The 22,919-nt window shown below is 37.0% G+C and overlaps 1 protein-coding gene across 1 annotated transcript in view; it reads right to left on the bottom strand.

Moving 5' to 3' along the window:
* Positions 1-11,417: 11,417 nt before the first annotated feature.
* The window catches only part of LOC140228288 (uncharacterized), a 32,597-nt gene continuing 21,095 nt past the window's right edge, over positions 11,418-22,919 (bottom strand). The window contains exons 4-7 of the mRNA XM_072308514.1: positions 14,934-15,128; positions 14,373-14,554; positions 12,426-12,517; positions 11,418-11,692 (exon numbers count right to left, since the gene is read on the bottom strand). Coding sequence (XP_072164615.1) covers positions 11,418-11,692; positions 12,426-12,517; positions 14,373-14,554; positions 14,934-15,128 — 744 coding nt within the window. The remainder of the gene's footprint in view (positions 11,693-12,425; positions 12,518-14,372; positions 14,555-14,933; positions 15,129-22,919) is intronic.

The following is a 22,919-nucleotide window of genomic DNA, read 5'->3' as shown; positions in this document are numbered from 1 at the left end:
TAGTTTACCTTGCCCCCCCCCCCCCCTCCCAGAAAAAAAAAAGAAAAACAGCGGTAAGAAAAAAAACTAAACAAACAACTACCCAAAAATGATATCCTATACAGTCATGAATGAATCAAAATAAAGACCTTCGTAAAATTTTGTAAATGTCCCCGTTGTGTTGATATTAGACTGAGCGCAAAAGGCTTGGGCCAAGAAAAGTAACAGTGCATTGTGATCTGTCACTAAGGTGATCAAACTGCTATTAATAAATTCCACAGTACTTAAATATTGTATAATATAATTCAGAAAATAAGTGAAATTTCTGTACGTCTGCATGTTTGCCTGCCCGAACAATCATTCATGTATAGTTCCGGTGCAGCCGCTGTAACGGATGTTGCGATACTACAATGGCAACCATATTAGTAATTCATCAAAGCACAATTAGTTCAAAACTCGAGCCAAGTGGTCGATGGCTTGATGGCCGTTTACAAGAAGTCTACTGATGAAGCAGTGGAGATCAATCAAGCATATATACCATCATCACGTAAGCACATAACACGTGGGTTATTTTCAGATTCACATACATTGTATATACACGTAGAGTGGACTCCCAGAATAACAAAGTCCTTGGGACCGGCAGTTTTCTTTCGTTATATCGAAATTTCATTACAACCAAACAAATAAAACAATAAGATAGCACAAAGTGAATAACGTTGCAGCCTATTTTTTTTTCTTTGTAACCGTGTTCGTTATAACGGGAGTACACTATGTATAATATATATATATACATATATATATATATATATATATATATATATATATATATATATATATATATATATATATACATATATATATACATATATATATATATATACATTTATATATATATATCTATAGTGTCCTTGTATCAGTCATTTATTTTTACGTATTAAGTATACGTGTGCACACTACTCCACTATCGCCAATGAGAAAAGAAGGTTGTTAATATTCGTTGCATTAAAGCTCATTTTATCAACTAACTAATTTGAAACTATGACAGAAGTAAGCATTGGAAACACCATTATCTTTGTTTATATTCCTGCGTTGGCACAGCTTTTTTAATGAAAAGCAACATGTCCTGTCACAAATATATAGAGGGAGCTGACATCCTTTCTATAAAGGGACGTGATCTACAAAGGTTAGCTGTGATATAAAACTTAAAATGGCAAATTAATTCCACCCCCATAATAGTACATTCATACATTCACATGCCTGATGTATCTGTGATATATATTAGTTGGCATGAACATTTTTTAATATACATATTCTATACTCGTCACATACATGGGCAGAGTATATTACCCGCTCTGTACAAATTGTCGTCTTTTGACTTCAGAAAATGAAACATATATATACATATCCGCTGTCCTTGCGATAACGTTCACCATAACTATATTCCTATATATACATGAATACAAAGTATCTGAAAATGCATTCTAACGAGAGAAGATTTACAATGCTTACTTCACATATTAAAAACAGCTGGTTGGGAATATTGAAGAGTAATAATTTGTGACGGCGGATCAAAATTGCTATGCGTAACAAGAGGAGAAATGACACTTCATATTGATTTACAATTATCATACAGTCAAACTCATTGACACAAGACTGTCAAAAGTTATACAGACTTATAATACCAAACGCACATACACACACACAACGTGTATGAAAATTCCTAATATAATCTATATAATTGTATCTTTGCTTATGATTTTCCATACAAGTTTTTTTTTCTTTTTTTTTTCATCAGAATGTGCTACATATTTGCAGGTACAAGCATGAACATCACCCAGCAACGATTTATTTTCCGTACACACGTCTTCAAAGAAAGAACATCGTTTTCTTTAATCGTTTTATATCACAGATTTGAGCACATCTGGAAAAGTTCGACAGATTCCTGTACAGGTTAAACTTGTCATATAGTTATGATCACGGGTCATCTTTTGCCTCTGTTTGGTTAGAATGCGGCACCTGCTTTTTCCTGATGTACCTACAATTGTTGATTTCTTCCCACAAATCGCGCATCGACAATCCATCTAGCTGCCCATCCCGAGCTGTCGACTCCACCTTTGACCGCGTCTCTGCGCGCTTAGACGGATCTTTAAGCGCATCCATTTCCTCGAGAGTCAATCTGCGCAACTTCACGATTGAGCGAGGTTTTACCTTGTTGTCTGTGCCGGAACTATGGCGGCGATGAATTGGTGAAGCATGTTCAAGGGGGCACGAACAACTTTTGGTAATCAGTGACCGTCTGCCGCCTCTAATTTTGGCGCCATCAACGGAGAGCGCAGGGTTACGGCGTCCAATGACCTTTTCGGACTTGGAGCGACGAAGAGACGCTGGATCGCCGTCATGGTTTGAACTGGTTGGCGGAGTCCTTGTGGCGCCCGGCTGTGGACTGGTTGGATGGCGTCGTGGCAAGCTCGTGCGTTTGAAGAGCGCTGAATCAAGACTTTCCTCCATAGCTTCTGCGGGTAACAACAACAGGGCGATAGCGACTCTTTTCCGAGCTGTGTTTAAAAAAAAAAAAAGAAGAAGAAGAAGATGAAGGAATTAGCAATAATGTTATTTAAAGGGATGGTACAGTATTGTTGCTGATGAGAATTGGGCTTTTAACTTATTAGAATCGCTCTGTTTTGGATATCTCAGCCATTTCAAAACCAATTTTCATGAAATAAACGTTGAATTCCTCATGGAATTACGTGCTCTTTCCTATTTCATAAGAGGTTTCTCATTATCTCACCAAAAAAAAAAAAAAAAAAAGATGTTAGAAACCTGAAATTATGTCTCAACCAAAACTATACGATCCCTTTAAAGGGATGGTATATAGTATTTGTTAACGTGAGAATTTAGTTTTTAACTTTTTGCGGGACACTTAGAAACCAGTGTATGAAATGCAAAAGAGTATGTAATTCTAAGAGGAATTTAAAGTTTATTTGATGAAAGGAAAACAAAGCGATCTTGGTAAAAGGTGGGTCCCACCTTATATTATACAGGATCGTTTTGTTTAGGATATCTCAACCATTTTAAAACCCATTTTCATCAAATAAACTTCGAATTCCTCTAGAACTATTATGCTCTTCCACATTTCACAAGAGGTTTCTCATTATCTTGAAAAATATCATCATCAAAAAATGTTAGAAACCTGAAGCCCCATCTCAACCGAAACTGTACCATCCCTTTAATGTCTGACAGCTCTGCAATATCATTATGAACACGTGATAAACTACCTGTATTAAATTGAGTTGTATAAACTCTGAAATTGTACGGTTGTTAATCACCTTGGCATAAAAAAAAAACAATTACAGTACGTTATACAAAATTATGCCTATTGCCCAATCCCAGACAGCTGATATCGATGGAATTGATGTATTCCGATATGTGATGAATTATTGGTCTATACTCTGTAATCCTGCAAGGCAATGTAAATCATGCTGTTCTGCTGCAGAGCTGTATCATGTTAAAAACAAAATAAAACAAATATGTATCGATTGACGTGGTATATCATGTCTCCGTATATACTACTACATATTGTATATCATTATATCATTCAGGACGACCCGCAAAGCGAACGTAGCTTTCAAGTATAATTTCAAAGAACTGGTTTAGCTTGGATTAAAATCCATTGTTATAATGCTGTGAGCTATCAGTGTAGCCATTTTTTTTTCTCAGCTCTCGGAAACCCCTTCTATTGTCATCAATTTGTGAAAGGCTTGGCTCCGCATGATTATACTACATTTGTATATGCAAGGTTACAGAAATTGGGTAGATCATTGCCATCCATCACAACACTGAAACTCAATGAAATTTATCATCGGTATATTACTCACTCGGTATTGTATGTCTCCAACGCAGAGTCTTTTCAAGCAGGAATTTTCTCCAGCATCTGCCACAGTGATATCAAATCGTAATTCCAAATGAAAACGAAATAAGCAGATGATCATAACACCTATAAACACTGTAATATACCACAAAGGATATCGGGCTCTCCGAATACGGAGTGGAAGCACTCTGTAATAAGTGCTAAGCCCAGAACGTATGATTTCTCTTTTATCATTTTTCGTTGGCAGGTGTCAACACTGTTTAGCGCCGAGCAAGCAACGAAGCTGCATAAACGCGCAGAGTTACTGCTGGGGCAACCACTCAATAGAGTAGGTTTAGTCATGGCTGTTTGAATGGTTGATGAATGCTGGGTTGTTGTTGGTTTTTTCGTACCGGAAAATCTACGGAAGCGAAGACAGATGTCTCTATTCATCTTAAGATTATATTAAAAGCGTTGTTTTATCATGAGCCCTCTCCCCGGTCTCCTAATGTTTACCCTGAAAATGTGTGATGAATGCAATAATAATGAACACACTTCGTAAGCTATTTTCATGTCTATCGCATCATCTCGTTGTTAGTGAGTGGTTTATATACACACTCTCGCAAACACAGAAAGAACGAGGGTGGTGATTGTTGTAAGTGTTTATTATACCCCAAATGACATGCAAGGTCGTGATAGGTCTACTTTAGGAGAAAAAAAAATATTTGCCATTCGCAATGGAATAATTAGCTGTATGCAAGGCGCCTTGCACTTAAAGGACAACTTCACCCAAATAAAATGTGGATTGAGTGAATGCAGCAATATTAGAAGAACACATCAGTGAAAGTGTGATGGAAATCAAACAATCCGCTCAAAAGTTAATTTTTTTTTAAAGTTTCTGTTTTGTGTTTCATTATTTAGGAAAAGTATACATTCCCTGGAGCTGTTACCGACCAACATACGTTATAAATGGTAATATAACTCTGTCCTGCTTTCTAAAAGAAGTAAGTCATGTGCTCTTTTATTTGACTATAGAAATTATGAAAATATGTTGAATTGTCCTTATAAATTATTTTCTTGATATCGCTGTACATACGTGACATCACAAACTGTATAGGTCTTCTCATCCAGCGATGACCGCACAGAAAGTTTAAAAATTTAGCTTTTGAACGGATTGTCCGATTTTCCTCGCACTTTCTTTGGTGTGTTCTACGAATATTGCTGCATTCACTCAATCCACAAATACTATATTTTGGTACATAGAGTCCTTTAAATATTATCTGCAGGTTTGTGCCGTGGTTCATACTTATAGCTTGTTGAACGTGTGGGTAAACTTAATTTGAGAAGTCATTTGCCGTGAAGTGTAACTCGCATTTATTTCATAGTTGATAATAATTATTGAAAGAGATGTTCAAATGCAATATCACGTCATAGTTCCTTTATTGTCGCTTGATGGAGCGCCAGATTATACTCCTCGTGAATTTCCATTTGTTTTATTCCCTGTAAACCGATATTTCTTCGTCCCGGCAAATGAGAAGGTATATGCCTACGATATTTTCTGAGCATCTGAAGCATATTACTAAACAAAGCTCGCAAATTACAAGATCGCGCATTAAAGGAATTACGAAATCAATTACTCCTAAGTCCTAAGCCAAAGCAGAATCATCGTATAAGAAGTATAATCCTTAAAACACTTAAGTGCATTTAAATAGTTTGCCTGAGAAAAAAACAAACAAACAAACAAATAGAAAGAACACGGAAAATAAAGCAAGCCATCCCACCATGTAAGAGCGAAATGGATCAACGATATCCCATTAAGAAGGACTGCAGTTCTAAGTATATTACCTGTATACCATGGACTGTAGAAATAATAATAAAAAAAAACAGTTGTGATTGCGTGTACGAAGTTTTTGCCACAGAATAAATACATTGTTGTTGATATGTATAGAAATTAACTCAAGAAAATTAAAAGTGAATACATTTACCAAGACTATAATAGACGCTTTATACACCAAAGTTTATGCTGTAAGTACATAATTATGACCTATTAATTTTTATAGTGTAACATGACACATCCAAATAGCGGTTCCACAATTTGCTGTGGCAATTCACACACACAGGACACACCCATACACACACACACACATACACACACATATACACTCATTATTTCCACTACTCTGCCATGACTGTTTGCAGGGAGGTGCTGTTTGTGAAGTTTTGATTTTTTTTTTTTTCGTTGCAGTTCTACCATTATTATAGGCTCTATAACTACCTGCCGATATCAAAGAAATTAATATACTAAGTAAATCTCTGTAATCCACTGCCCCTCCAGTCATTGATGAGAACTCAATAACAAAGAATTGAGTGTTATATACTCATGCTGGGAATTTTAACTGAATTTCGGGTATCTATGGTATATAGTAGGTGTTACAAAAACATTTCGCACTTTTGATTCTTAATAGTTCGAAAACTTCATATCAAAACTGTCATTGATATGAGTAATAGCTATATAGTGTACAATTTAGTTGAAGGTGATTTGAATATGAAAGCCTATTCTTGGTTTCATGAAATCAATGATTTATTTCAATGTTAGATTCCAGATTTTCATCAAATTTTAACCCTCTGTACAAAACTTGAACTTTACACACGAACCAATGATGTGTATATAATTGTGAGTGTGTGCTTACAATGACCCTGAACAATGGATCTGGATACCACCTGTTCAGAGCTCTGCTGCAAGGCACATGAATGCTTTATTAATTATTCATGTGGGTTGTCCTGAGCACTGCTAGTCTGAATTCATGACACAGGGTGAAATGCATGCACATGGAAAAAAGAAAGTAAGCACATGTGTCCATGTGCTTGCATACACCACATTTCAGAATGAATAAAGACTAGCTGTGATAGTGGAATTCCTCATGAATAATAGAGCATTCCAATCCTGTCCATTGTCCAGGACCATTGTCTGGGTATCAACAACACACTCCCATACACACCAATAACTTGCACTGTGCAAAGTTAAAGTTTTGTACAGAGGGTTGGAAATAGAGCAAAATCTGAAACCTAATCGAAAAATTAATGTTGAATCATGGAGCTACACGTAGCTCCATGGTTGAATTTAACGAAACTGAATCATGCTTTCACTTTCAAATTACCTCCAACAAAATTGTACACTATTCAGCTATTGCTCATATCAATGTTAGTGTTATCTGACATATAGTTTTTGAACTATAAAGGATCATAATGTGGGAAATGTTTTTTTGTAACACCTAGTATTATTGTTACGTGGTATACGCGTATTTCATTCTCTTAGTAATGCTAGTGTATATAGGTCTTATAATGTGTACGTAGAAAGAGTGTGGGAGAAGGAGACCTGTGGGCAAATTACTATTGAATATTGTTATCATATTGTTAATAAAAACTTTATTGATTCATAAAGAGATAATTCCTCCTCGCTGTTCAAGACAACAGTGATTAACAATGTCGAACGACGACATAATGCCAATTGTGGAGTTGGTAAATGTTGGTTGTTGTTTGCTGTTTTCTTATACCTGTTGCGATCTTTTTTGGTCGTTGTTGTGACGTATTTGCTTTACCACTGTACCCATGTATGATATACACTTTCACTCTTTTCAGCTCTACCGGAACTTAAACACACCCAAAAGTCACTACGCAGGCACACATGATAGGAACATAACACATTTTCATGACGCAAACAATTTTTTCGTAACGAGTGTCGTATATGTATGTGTATTATGTACAATGTATATGTATAAATGTATGTGTATATGTATATGTAGGCTATATGCATATACATATACAATGTGTGTGTGCGCGTGTGTATTATGTATGTATGTATGTATATATATATATATATATATATATATATATATATATATATATATATATATATATATATGGGCAGGTAATTACATACATACAAACATTTTAAGAAATACACCATATACACAGTTTGACAAATGACCATAATTCTAATATGAGTTGTGCATTTAAGTCACCGTTATATATGTACAATATATTTAATCTCAATACTATGATACAAACTGAATAGTGTTAACATTATTCACAATGATTACATTACCACCGCAGCGACGATGTTTGTACTCTTCCACCAGAATTAAAAAAAAAAGAAAGCGATGGAAATAGCGCGTAAAATCAACAAAACAGTAAAAACAGCATAAGCTTGGTGCTGGAGTAGTATGTGCTTGCTCCACAACGCAAATTTTTTGATGCATTCCGTCCGTAATATTTTGTGTGTAATCTATACATATTTCAAGTCGACAACAAAGTATTTTTGTCAGTGGAGTCATAATGCTATATAGCTACTAAAAGTTTCCTATAGTGCTTCATGTCGACATTTAACAAACCCGCCGGTTTGCACAATATGGCCACCGCCTGTTACAAACAGAAATAATTGCTATCAATAACCGTGCATGATTATCATACTCGTTATGTAGTCGGCTGTCAGTGGTGGCTGAAAGACCGTTTTACAGGAGGGTTACGGTAATCCGGCGAGATCTCGATAAAAGTATATATTGAACAATTTACGAATCGCCTGTCAGATTCCGTTATCCTTGGGTAAACAACTCTTCGCAGATCTCTGTTATACTTTTCTTCCATCGAAAATGACACTGCACGGAGAACTCTGTTTCTTCCAAACTTCATCGCCAATATTCGCTACAGTATATCGCTCACACTTAATAAAGTTACGACCTTCATAAATCGTGGCTAAGGGATGGGGCTTACCAAAGAAGATGAGACCGCCTCTGATTTCCATTTCGTAATATGAACATGTGAGGTTTGATCATTCTGTATAGCAAATAACCTACGTAACGATTGCAATACTAGTAATATCATCTTGAAGTTTTCTGACCCTATAGACTGTTGAAACATTGCACATAACTCGGTCTTTTTGTGACAGAATACAATTCTTATTACAATCTGCACTGCATGAACGTGATAGAACAGACAAAGTTTATTTGTTTGTGCTTATATATTATGTATGAACAAAGGACGTAACAACCTTTGAAGTGACTATTTGAAATTGTTTTAATACATAAACCACGCAATACACATTGATTAAAATGCGGCTAGAATCAATGCAGTAAAAAAAAAATAAGAATGTAAAGAATGTAAAGCAAAACGTGAAATGCAAGGACTCTCATCGTCAATTTCGTGCTATTCAAGACATCGAACGAAGATGGTTTGGAATGCCTTGTGCCATATTTCCCTCAAGCACATGACCACACGTTGAAAAAAAAAAAATCAATAAACCTTGTGAATAATACAGCTGCGTATAGGCGAGAATGATCTGTAAGTGATAATGCCATCATTAGGAGAAGCTCCTATACGAGAAAGTGTAATTTCTTGTGCAGAAATGATGCAGAAGTGATAATCATTCTTGATACCAACGCACTGCGATTTAGAATAACGAAGACCTCAAAATGCAATATGTGTCACATAAAAGGTTTTTTTTTTTTTTTTACCCCATCTGTTGTGGTCTACTATATATTTAAGCAAATTTACAGATAAGATAAGGGCCTAACAAACAATACATGTTCGAAACACATAACTTACTCTTTTGCTGAAATTTATAACTTCAAATACTTGAGATGTATCTTGCGGGTAGTAATCAGACCAATATTTCTTTATTTCATTAAAAGAAAAATATATATATATATAAAGGCCTGTCTTTTTTAAGGTAGGACACAAGAAAAACTAAACGCAGGAAAATATATTTAATTGGCAATACAATGGCGACAAGACATCTAGGAAACGGCGACAATCGCACTTCACTGCTACTTTGCTCGACTGTGCGCAATGATTTTCCTTCATGAACCACTAAAAACAAAAATTACTAGTATTTGAAACGTTTAAACGTTTGAAAACATAATCAAACACGAATATATTCGTGCAAAGGTTGATACGTAACAAAAAGATTCTTGTGCGTAGACCTCCGTTTACATGGTTCTTATTCCAACAAAACTTTTAATCAACAGCTTTAAACCTCCAAAAACGTAGGTTGTTTGATCCCTGCGACTTCGAACAAAGTGTGGGTTTCTTCAAATTGATGAAATTAAGTCATTTTTATTGCAACTGTTTTGTTAGTAGCCATGAAAGAAATCATGGGCATATAGTACTCGATCACAATTCGAACCTGCAACCTCCTGTTATGATCACCGGACAGGCGTCTTATTTACAAGACCACCGAGCTTCCGCTCGACAACCAGTGCTCATGGTTGTAATCCTGATAGCATACAACGGGTACACTGTGTGATTATACAAATTGATGAAATTCTTGTGTCGAGATGATTCTATAGCATTATTGATTGACAAATTGCCCTACATCTGAATCAGCACTGAATTGATCAGATTTTTAAAAAATCTATTTACGTCGCTAGGAGACGGTAAAGTCCATAATTTGTATTCTGGCATATAGTTTTATTCTGCCTGATATACAAACACACACGTATTGCATTATAGATTGTATCCATCATTGTGAAGAGAAAAGCCACTCCATCACAGGAAGAAAAGACCCATGGCTAAGCCACCTCATACCATTTCGTTACCGTGATCGACCCATCTTATAGTCCTATTATCGTTTATGGCACAGTGCCGAGAATGGACGAAATAAGCACAGGAAAGCTCTGGTATATATCTGCGTCTGACGGATGAGCCAGAGGGGCTTTTCATGAGGCGTTAAATCCTAAATTTGTCGGACAAGTTTGCTCTCAGCCAATTAGATGCAAGGATTTCAGTAGCTTATAACAGTTTGTCAGAAAAAAAAAATATCTGACAAAATGCTCCATGAAATACCCCCAGGCCTCCTGAGACTTTGCACTTGTATGCGCATAAAACATGTAGGTAGGGAAGCGTTTTATGTCAGTCCTCTTGACAAGATCCTCGTGAGCTTGTACATCGTGAAAACATCCTTGTTGTATTGCGATGATTACAAAAAGTACACTTTAGCATATTGTAGTGAATACAGCAAAATGCTTACACCTTGTTATTTGTTAGTGGTTAATGTAGCAACTATTTCATTGCGGGGTCCTATTGCAGATCGGTAACAACTTTATTAATCTTCTCTCTACGATGGGATGTGCCGTGCATGATTGCAACCTACATCCCCAAACTAATAGTAATAATAATAATAATAATAATAATAATAATAATAATAATAATAATAATAATAATAATAATAATAATAAAAGCAACGTCCAATTCAATTCAATTCAATTCATTCTTTATTTCTGAAAGCCTGATTGTTGGGCCATAACATGTGCAAGTAATTTTCCTTCAGGGTTTGGTAAAGCTCCCTAAGTAGGCATAATAATGTGGAACGAATTAAGTTAATTCGTGAAGAAAATGTTATGTCGTCATTCTCTTCAGCACGAGAAGTCTATTGCTGTACATGTGTTGTCGAGCAAGCCACATTAATCGTTCTTCAGTCCATGTTGATACTATAATACCAGCAAAAAGCCATTACATTTTAGTCCGACTAATCAAATCACGCTCTTAATCGTTGGTACATGGGATTATGCCCCTTGAATTTAGGATGGTTCCCCCGTCAAAAAGAACAAGGCACATGAGTAGCATTCGATCTCGACGTTGAATTTGCACTGAGTAAGATGGCCGGATGTGGAGGCGCCATTTTGTATGACGTCATGAGTCCTGCTGCCTCCGCGACAGCGTTCGAGTATTCCTTGGCTCGCATCCGGAGTGCGGCGAGGCTCAGCGATCGTTTCTCGTGCTCGTGGAGGAGTGCCGATGAGGATTCGAGTGGGCTTCGCATCGAGGGAATGCTGAAACTGCCGTAGCCGCCCGATGTTGGCACTGATTCACCTGATGGGGAATATTATAATCATATCGATGAAGAGTAAATCTTACACTTATAACTAATTCTTGTGATTGGCGAAAGCGTCTATAAATATTATTGACTGAATGTCATTCAGAAATTTACACATTCATGAATTCAAAAAGACATAACTTGCTGCGAAAATCGTGTTACCATGAGCCCCAGGTCACGCTTCGTCCCTCATTATAATGTAGACTTGAATCAATCAATCTAATTTTAACATATTTCTTTGTACCTGTCTATCCATTATTTTCTCTGTCTATGCATGATCTGTGATAACTTTTTTTATTCCCCCCCCCCTTTGAGTTTTGTAGAAGCATGAACAATCTGCTTTCAGCTTATTCTTTTGTTTGCTCCTAATTTTGTAATAGTCATGTTCTCGTGGTTTGTTCGAAAAAGGTAAAGAGTAATCGCAATTACAGTCATTTTCGAGAGCTTACAATGGTTATGATATCAGTGTTAATACTAAAAGCAATAATGATGATAATAGTGACACAATGTAATGATGACACTAGGTGTAATAATGATAATGGCAAAGGTGATGATAATGATACGCAGTAGCAATTTTATGAGGGATGATGATGAAGAAAAAGGGGAAGAATGCTAATATAACGGGTCTAGCGATATCCCTTAGGACGACAAACAAACCCCCGACAGCGACAGATTATGGAGTAAGTTAATATATACATGGATCATGACTAAGATGGACTGGCGAAGTACCTTTTCTTGCTGATGCAAACGACATAAGCTGTGAGGCGTAGGATGGGGAGACAAGAGGTGGAAATCGAGCCGGCGCGGCAGGACCTCTCATGCTGGTGATATTAAACATACAATAATAAATGCATTACTTTGAAACCCATGTTTGGCGCGACAGGATAAAACGATAAACCGTAATATAATGTTATGTATGTTTCACGACAGTGTGAGAAATACAACCTGAGTTTAATGGACCGGTAGAACAAGATGTATCTACTAAGTGTAGTATTTCAATAGCTCATGTTTTGTTTTTTTCTCAGCACAACGGTCACTTCCGATAATCGGTAGGATATAAATATCATTCTGCATAATATTATACACTCATTGAGAAAAGTGCACAGTCGGATGTGCATGTGCTTCTTCCACTGATGTTCCTCCTACCCCCCCCCCCCCTTATCTCCCTGTTCCTGCATTCTGACTCTCCTTAAAACAATAACTCTGGTCCCTTAATGAGAAATTAACTCCTCAGTATTCTATTCGCATTATTAAGGTTGATCGCATCCATGAAATGATTTAGGAAAGGTAGGAGGGATAGACCAAAATAAGAAATGTAGTTGTTCTAGTTTTTAGAGTCTATCAGTATTAAAGGGATCGCATAGTTTTGGTTGAGACCTAATTTCAGGTTTCTAACACTTTTTGGTGAGATAATGAGAAACTTCTTATGAAATATGAAAGAGCATGTAATTCTATGAGGAATTCAACGTTTATTTGATGAAAATTGGTTTTGAACTGGCTGAGATATCCAAAAAGGCAATTTTAATAAAGTGTGGGACCCACACTTTATTACAATCGCTTTGTTTTACTTTGTTTTTGGATGTTTCAGTCATTCCAAACCCGATTTTCATCAAACTTTGAATTCCTCTTAGAATGGTATGCTCTGTACTATATCATAAGTGTTTTCTTGGTATCTCGCAAAAAGTTTAAAGCCCAATTCTCATCTCCACCAATACTGTACCATCCCTTTAAAATACCGAGGTGATGATGTCACAGTCTTTTATTATTAGCTTTGGTTGAAATCAGGTAAGAGCGTGGTTAGTAACAATAATGTTCACAGAATGATATTCGGGCCAGGTGAGGTTGTTTAAAAATCCAAGTTTCCCCAACGACAAATAGCTATGACATCACATTTTACGTTATGCAGTCATAATATTAAGGTAAAACATAGTGCAAAGTGTGCGGCACCTGAAGTCTCGAGAAACTCTCAGATAAAAGCAATTAACCACCATCGACGCTGATGAAATATTGTACCGGAAAGATCCCATCATGCATTATTAACTCTATTTGCCTATCCTCCCAAAAGTGGCAAATAGAAATATTGCGAAGGTACAAAAACGGGTCATTTTTATGTACATAAAGTATAATTTGCCGTCTTGGTATTCTTTTGATAATCAAAATGGCATATTTCTTTAAAGGGACTTGTCATTAATTAGGCAGGAAGTTAGCAGTCATGGCAGGAGGTATGGCAACTGGTTGCGATTGGCAATTTGTATTCATAATACAAAAAGCATGAGTGTAGAAGATAACTTTTTCCTATTAAAGTCGACAGAAAGGTGATCATTGTAGACTGTTGTTTCACGTTTTATAGACTCTGATAGCGTAATAACGTTTTCCAGTTATAACTATGTCCGTGTAAATTATCCTTCCCCGCCTCGAGTTTTCTGGGGATATAACTATAAAAGCATACACTCAACCACAAGCATAATACACACATTCCAATTTACCAATCTATAAGATTTCATTTCGTTTCATTTCATTTTCAGTATCCAAGATACTACAACATTATTGCAAAATATTAAGTCTGATGAACAGGAGTGTGAGGTTTGACAAACACTCTCTTCAAATGCAGATAAGAGTGCACACCAAAAGATATTAGAAGAAAGGGCAAAATGGCCTAACAATCAGCGTTCTCACCTCTCAAACGGCTGTGATGCCAGCAGCAGACGAGCGCCAGTCGGATGGTAAAAAGGATTTATCATAGTAGCGGCAGCAGTGTGACTAAATGCAGCGGGAGGCAACAATCGGCCAGTAGCGGGCGCTCCTTCTAGACTGTGTCTGGGGGAATCCTCGTCGCTCTGCGATTCTGGTTTGACCATCTGATATTGTATCACATTTAGAAAATAAAAAGTCAAAACTGAGTGTAGCTGCTCTGGCATTTCAATTTACCAAATACCACATTGTTGCAAAGTCGATTATTCTTTGTTTATAGTACAGCTAGTCATTCGAAAGACGATGTTCTATCAACGTACCTCATTTCAGCTTTACTGTTGTAAGTTCCTTGAAATCTAAATTGTCTGGGGTAATTGCAATGAAACAAACTATAATTATTCGCAAAAGTACACAAACTACGTTCCCTCAATTATTACTATGACGTCATATACTAACCATAGCATTTTGATATCAATTTGCATAAGAAAGGAAAGGGAAGCTGCGTAGTTTGCTTGCCATGTGTGTTGCGGTAGGTGGTGTACTTACAATGATAGTTTTGTCCCTATCTTCAGGAGATGAGCCTGGACTCGCGCTGAGCTCCTCGCGTGATTTTCCCACAGCGCCCTCGTTCGACGAGAGACGATCCTCATTCTCTGCGCCAGACGTTAGGGAAGTGGCGCCACGCTCTTGCTTTGTTCTCTCGGCTTTCCTCCACTTGGCCCGTCTGTTCTGAAACCAAACCTGTGCATACGTACAAAAGGATCATATCAATGTAAATCTCGACGTTCATGATAATGGTATAAATGAGCTTGTGCCTTTGGGTGATGACTTATCTTTATACGGCGTTTGATTCTTTTGTTAAAAATCAAAACATGAACTCGGGTCTTTGCAATGAAATATTACGTATCATAGAATCTCGGACATTTTTTTTTATATATACTTCAATCCTGCAATGAGTCATTGTTTCAGTCAAGTGCACTCAACTATAGTTTTCGTTTTGTGTTTTTCTTTACAGTCGCACTCTCAGGAACAAACATATATCTACATACATACATACTTCATATGTACGAAAATATAGAATTATGTATACATAAATGAATATCTAATAACTTATTTTGAAATCCCATTTCCTTTCCTCATTTTTACACTAACAAACTTTTATATTTATAACTTTGAGTGCTTTTAATCGCTGTTTTTGTATGTAGCTGATATATCGGCTGTAGAGCATCGTTTTCCAGCTTTTTTGTTTGTTTTTTTTTTCTTCCAGAGAGAGTAACTTCATGTTTTCCTCATAACCTCTACTATTTGTGATATCGAGCGAAAAAGGATGCATGTCGCGTTTTCAGTGACTATTATTTTGTCAGTTAAATCCCGGTAGACCGCTGACTGCGGGCTTGTCTCTATCTCCTGCCCCGGCCGCGTTGATGGGGAGATGTGCAGCGCGAACACAGATGGCTGGCAAGGTTGCGGCCTATAGGTTGTACAACACGACCTGGCCTGCCCCACAGCGTTCATGAGATAATCGCTTTATGACTAATATTTGATTATTTATACCCATCATCACCGACTCTTGATGGTCCTTGAGAGAATTTCTCGAGTCTGTACACACTTTCATTTCGCCATATATTACTTGAAGGAAAGAAAGGCGGCAAATATGACATCATCCACCCTTTAATATTGCATCTTTCTAACCATATCAATCAGTGCACTATCTTGCCTTATAGCATTCCCTTAACACGTAATTTGAATTTTACAACAGCCCTGAAGTATTAGTGTTATTTTGTTGTTGTTGTTGTTCTATTGCCTTTCAAAAGTTAACTCAGAGGAGGTAGCACAAAACGTGTTATTTGAAAGTTTAACCTTTCACTGTCTTTGAAGCATCGATGGAACACAAACTCCGATCACCAAGAAATAAAGAAATTTTGCTCATCCCCGAACTTTAGAAGAGAAATTCATCGTCGTTCTTAAAACTATTTGTAAACTAATCGTGTGTTTTCAATGTTAGAATTTACAGCAGAATTAAATGTTTCCAGTCCACGATTCAACGACTATTTGGATGTGCCTGACTGAAGAATGGTAACGATCATTTACTCGGTGGCAATGATAGTATAGTGAAAATGAAACGTATGCTTAGATTGAATAAAAACAAAAGGATAATATACGCAAGCTTGATTAAATCAAAAAAGAAGAAATAGATAAATTAATTTACTCCCTGACTACGGGTTATTCGCATTTGAATGATAGCTTAATCTTATAGGGGAAAAGCACTGAAGGTTGCTTTGAGCAAGACAGTACAAGTTTTGCTCTGGTACCCAATTAGCATTCATCAAGAATGATTTGGAGCGGGAAATTCATGAGTGGGAGAGAAAACACATCTTAGCTAGAGCCGCGACAAGGGGAATAAACGAGATGAACAGTGAAGCTAAGCTCCTGCCGCAATCCTGAGGGACTCGCTGGCCAAGCGCAACACCTTTGTGCTCGGCTGGGGTGCCCCGTGTACCGGATGCTCGCTCTCGCCGCAGAATAATGAAAGTCAGAACGTTACTCGTTTTCATACGCGTTCATCGGAAAGAAACACAAATCCGGATAAGTCATGAATACTGCCCGTGGGCATCCACCGTGAAATGCATCACCGCTTCGATGTGATTGTCCCTCTTGGTGTTGCTTTTCGCGTTAATCGGACGATAGTTGTCTCTGCCCCCCCCCCCCGCACACACACACACCAACACCACCACCAATGCGAGCACACACACACACACACACACACACACACACACACACACACACACACACACACACACATAAAAACGTTCTTTTTATAATATGCATCTTCTACAGACTCCTTGCCATAGAATACATCCATTACGTAGCGCCAAGTTGATACACTTCACTCCTTGATTTTTTTTTTTTCAATTCTTTAATTTAAATCTGTCGGGTAGGGACTGATTTAGCTTTATCGCCTTTGACTATTTCAGTCCCACCGTAGGTTCTGGTGCTTTCCGCAGTATAGGCACACATCCATTGTATCAGAAAAGGAGTTCCTCAGACAACATTACAAGAAATAGTCATGACCACTATGTAATCATCATTCTTTATCGGTCCTTACTCACGTCCCCAAGTCTATCCCTTGTCTTACCACCTGATAAACAAAACAATCCAGTCATGGTACTTATTCCCTTCGAGCATAACAATCACAGATTATAAATACTATATAGCATATAATATAATATAACATAATAATAATGATAATGTTAACATAATCTATCTATCTATAAATATATATTATATAGATATAGATATAGATATAGATATAGATATAGATATGAAATCACGTTAGTTAGTTAAACTTATACTGCTAACGGGTGCAGCTAAGTTGTTTTACGTATACCAGTGAGTCATCTTATGTATTACTTCTGTACAGCCCTGATGAAGGTCTAAAGAAAAGACCGAAAGCCATTACTTTAACACATAAAATGCAATATGTCATTGGCTACACAATTTCAGTGTTCTTTCGTAACCTCAGAAAGGTAATAAATAGTCATTCACTTCTGGAATTGTTCCGTGATTGTAGCTATTTCAATGCTCGTCTTTGAAACCGAGGCAACATAATTATGTTGAATATTTGAATTGCATTTGTCCATACATCAGAATTGTGTTTGGTTGATGCATTTAGGCGTTCTGCTTCAATGCTAGAGATGAATATTTTTTTTCTTTAAACAAGTTTTTCACTGAAATTAGATTGAACGCATGTAATCTCAGGTGCCATTGGATAAGTTTCCGAACAAAATGTTCATAGAAAACGGATAATTTAATGATTATGAATATATATTTTTTACTCTACAGAGGTACTTTATTCACTCTTCCAAAACTATACATCGAGAGAAATTTTAAACAATTGCATGGGCCAAAAAAAGGGTTTAGTGCAATTTTTTTCAACAAAGTAGACATAGAAAATGGATGCGATGGATATCTACGTGTTGATATAGATGAATATATAGATAATCTAATCCTTACAAGATTTCATACGTGATGTATATTCTTCATTTTCGGGCATATGTATTCCTTGAAAATGCTCGACTAGATAATCAAGACGTCTTCGTAAGATGCCATTGAAGGAGATGGTCGTCTCGGATTCCGCCATGAACCAAATAAAGATGATCATCAAAAGTTTGAATTGACAGCTTGCTTTAATTCTCAGGGCATGATATAATTTTGACAACCCGATTCGAGATTGCGGTTCTTGTTGCCGTACAAAATATTCAGATGAGCCTGAATACGATACGATGAAAATCATCTCTCGTTTGACACACATTTCCGACAAAATTAGGGCAATTTTGATCGAACTGTGATTCTATCAGGCTCTCCGAAATCATGCCCTCCGCCAACTCTGCCAAACAAAATTCTTAAGCTTTTTCAAATTGAATTACGACAAAAGAGGGAAAGGAGATGGGTAAGATGTGGATTTATCAATCCGTTTCATTAGCCTGCTGTCAATTTGACAAAACTCACCGAAGTTCTCTGAACGGGAGACGATATTGAGATCTTGATCTTACCGTTTGCAACCCTGGATATTTTCTACTCTGATTCGGCATAAAAATACGTACACAGGCTTCTGGACTTGGTAAGGTTATAATTATAAGGGTTTACCGACTGACTCGCATGACAATTGCACGAAGAGAACGATTCTTTGACACTATTTTGATGTAAAAGGTTATTTATAAGATATTTAACCCAACGATCCTGACATTTCAATTAAAAAAGTTTCGATCTACTTCCGAAATCTTAATAACTACCGCTCCTCTTCTCCGATGTCTCAAGGAAGTTCAAGCATCTTATTTACTAGTACTAGTTTTGATTTGCTTGCTTTACCCTTTTCTTCATGATTGACAGCATCGTATTTTAACGAAGATACAACTATATTATCACCAATTCATTGCTGTTAATCTACCAACATAAAGTCACCCGACGACATCAGATGTGTGTATATGGCAAATACATTGCTTTTGATTATACATGTACAAGTGTTGAACATATATAGGTTTGTCAACACAATAGATTCTGTTGTCGTCATTTCTGTTAGTAACAGAATCACTCCTGATCAAATCCCCTTGTTGATTGATAATCTCATCATTGGGTACATTGTCCATGTTGAAAATATTACCAAGCAAGTTGTTTCCATGAAATGCGTCTCTCTTTTTAAACCATACCGGGTACACTGCTGTTCCTTAACTATTCCAGCCTTATACACTTCTGCATGTACATTTCAGTTACTATCAAACTACAAAGGAAGATCTCAATTTCTCAAATGCCAATGAATTGGTCATCTTCAGACAACTCAATATATATATATATTTTAAACAGTTTCCGTTTTTCAAATCAACTACGATCCCCATGATATTCTACGTAGTCTTCTATTCCCATCTCTGCAGTTTTTGCTGTTCGTCTAAACCTGCTAAGCATTTTATGCATAATATGCACAAAATATCATTTACAGATTTCAAATATCAATCATTTCCTTTCATTTCGATGGAGATCATTTTCTACTTCAATTTTGCGAAACTTAAAACAGTACCTCATGGGAGTGATATCTTATGTACAGCATCACTGGTCTTTGCTCAAGACTGCGTTAAGGTGGAAAGGAACTGAAATAAGCATTTACCATTAACAGTAATCCCGATGGCTGGCAGACAAAGGAATGCACAAGATACCAACCTGAGAAGAGGTTCTCTTTTATGGTCGGATTTTTTTCAACAATTGGATTTCCGTTTAGTGGTGTTTAGGATTGGATAGCGTTCAATACAAAATGATCACTTTTTAACAATCCACGGAAACATGTACACTTTTCCACAGATAACGATGGATGGAAAAACGCGTACGCGTTACTTTGGTGACTTTGACGATGCCAGTGACACATGCAAAGTGAAGTGGTAAAAAAACACAGGCATGTGCCTCTTTAAAGAATGGAGAGAGTTGGGTTTTTTTTTTTTTTCAGGTAACACGCTCACAAACCGCGTGGAAATATCGGAGCGAAAAATAACCTGCGTCCCATATCAAACAGCCACACTGTCACGTCAGCCGACACGTGCGTGCGCCACCTTGCATCCACATCGCCTGATGGCAGTGGCGGAATCAAATTTTCTCCGGGCAGCAGACCACCTTACAAAATGTGTCAAATTTGCCTACGAGAATGAAAAATTTAACCCGCTTCCATGACAAATTAGGTGGCTGTGATAATTTGAGCTGACATTTAGCGGATTGAGCCGGAACTTTCTGGCCCACATGTACGCGGTCTGGTTCGGATTTTGTATTTGTTCTTAACTGACAGAACAAATCGTTTTGCCCTCCCGTGGCAGTATGGATGGACACTTGGCGACTTCTTCAACGATTCTTGTTGCGTGTCGACAAGCGGTTGGCGTGAGGTCAAACCATGTCACGTGACAGAAGGTCTTATTATGGCAGTGCACTGATTTAAAAGGAGGTCGTTTATAGTCTGTATGGTAAGGCTTAAGAAGCAAAATAGGGTCTTTGAACAAAATATGAAGATCGGCATCTTTGCAATCTTTCCCTATAATATTGGTCATTTTTTTTTTATCTTTTATCCTTCTCATCTGCGTCATAATTGATCTTTATATCTACTCATTTCTAAGAAGCTTTCAATAAACACGTCATGTGGTTTAGCGCTACAAGTTATGATTATCTCACAAGTTTTACATATTATAGGTCATATTAGCTAGCAATGAGGAAAAGAACATCTTGAATGAGTGCTCACAGTTTCTTACGTCTGCCTATGTTTCGTATGTATAGCTGATCTCGCTAATGTGAACAATGCCCAAGCTGTGTAGCATTAGCCACTATCCATAGCTGCACTGTTTCTGACACTGTCTTGGGTGTTTGCATACATAAGTTTCGTAGAGTTTATTTATTTATTTATTTATTTATTTATTTATTTATTTATTTATTCAGTCTTATTTCAACAGGGTAGCCTCATCAGTAGGCAGGTACTGCTCTTCCTTGGGGCCCTGCACATGCGAGCATAACAGATAACAAAACAATGACATTTTGCTACACTAAGTACAACAGTACTTAGTGTACTGTGTACTTAGTGTAGTGTACACTAAAAACTAGTGTACACTAGTGTAGTGCCCAAACAATACCTTAACTTAGTGTACTGTTGTACAACAGTACATTAAGTAAAGCATTGTTTGGGCTGACGCCAAACTTTGCTTGAAGACAGATTATCATTATCATTTAACCTTGACTTGCACTCAGTGCTTGAACCGCTACCCATGACACTACAGATACCACTGAACTATTTGTTTCAGTACATGTCATAATGACCATTCGACGCCACCTTATACTCTGCCCTGCCTACTTTCATCCAGCGTTTTTAACTGGTCTAGCTGATCACAGCTGCGCTCGCTCTAATAGAATAATTACATTTACTTGCCCCTAACCTGATAACGTGTCCAAGTCAATTGAATTAGACCTTCCTAGGGCAAGAGAAAATATACATTCATCGTCGCCTGCAAAGGTAAAACCCTCCAAAAAATATAACAGAGCAAGGAGACGCCCGTCAACTTCAAGGAGAAAAGAAGGCCTTTGATAGTGTATTATCAAGATGCTATATATCAAAATATTATTTGCACCTCCTCACAAATGCTTAAATCATGAATTCTAGTGTAAATTTCTTTGTTTGTTCGGGTATAAATTCTTTAATATATAATCAGTGATTAAACAAAGTTCATTTAAATCGTAAAATTTGTTTCTATCGTAGTTATGATAATCATAACCAAGTGGCGGCCTTGCCAGGGGTTGCCACTTCAGGGCTGGCACTAATTTCCAACCAGAGGGCTCTCTCCTTCTCTCTCTCTCTCTCTCTCTCTCTCTCTCTTTCCCATGATATATGCGTGCTTGTGTGTGAGCGTGCACACACACACACACACACACACACACACACATATATATATATATATATATATATATATATATATATATATATTATACATATATACGACATGTATGTACTTACGTCAAGGCATGCGAATATGTATTCAAATTAGGCAATATGCGAAAAGATTTAACGTCTTTGATAAAATATAACTTAAGTATACTTATACTATAATGAAATGGTCCATTGAAAATATTGCATGACAAACTTGATTTAAAATTAAAATGAAGCACCTGGTTAGAACATTCTTCATTTTGGCTCGTTTAATGGAAGGGAACGAAGAGCCTGATTTGGCGTGGTTTTGTTATGTTTAACGATATATTCACAAACCATTGAATAATCCGTGAGAGTGTAACAACATTTACATTTATAATGGAACCCCTGAGACCAATCGTAAAGTAATCAAATTTGCATCGCACATGCAGAAAGGGGCTCTTGCTACAGTCGCCACTTTGCATCGAGATATGGGCTATCTCGTTTGTTGATTCTCGTGTATTCAAATTTCTTAAAGGGACGGAATTTTGTGATGGGGAATCACGGAATGATCAAATAACCTTCATGTGTAGGTTTCGATTCAAAGGCAC

This window comes from Diadema setosum, chromosome 5 (assembly GCF_964275005.1).
Source record: "Diadema setosum chromosome 5, eeDiaSeto1, whole genome shotgun sequence".
NCBI lineage: Eukaryota > Metazoa > Echinodermata > Echinoidea > Diadematoida > Diadematidae > Diadema > Diadema setosum.
The sequence above is the reverse complement of the archived record's forward strand: the minus strand, read 5'-3'. Positions and strand labels throughout refer to the sequence as shown.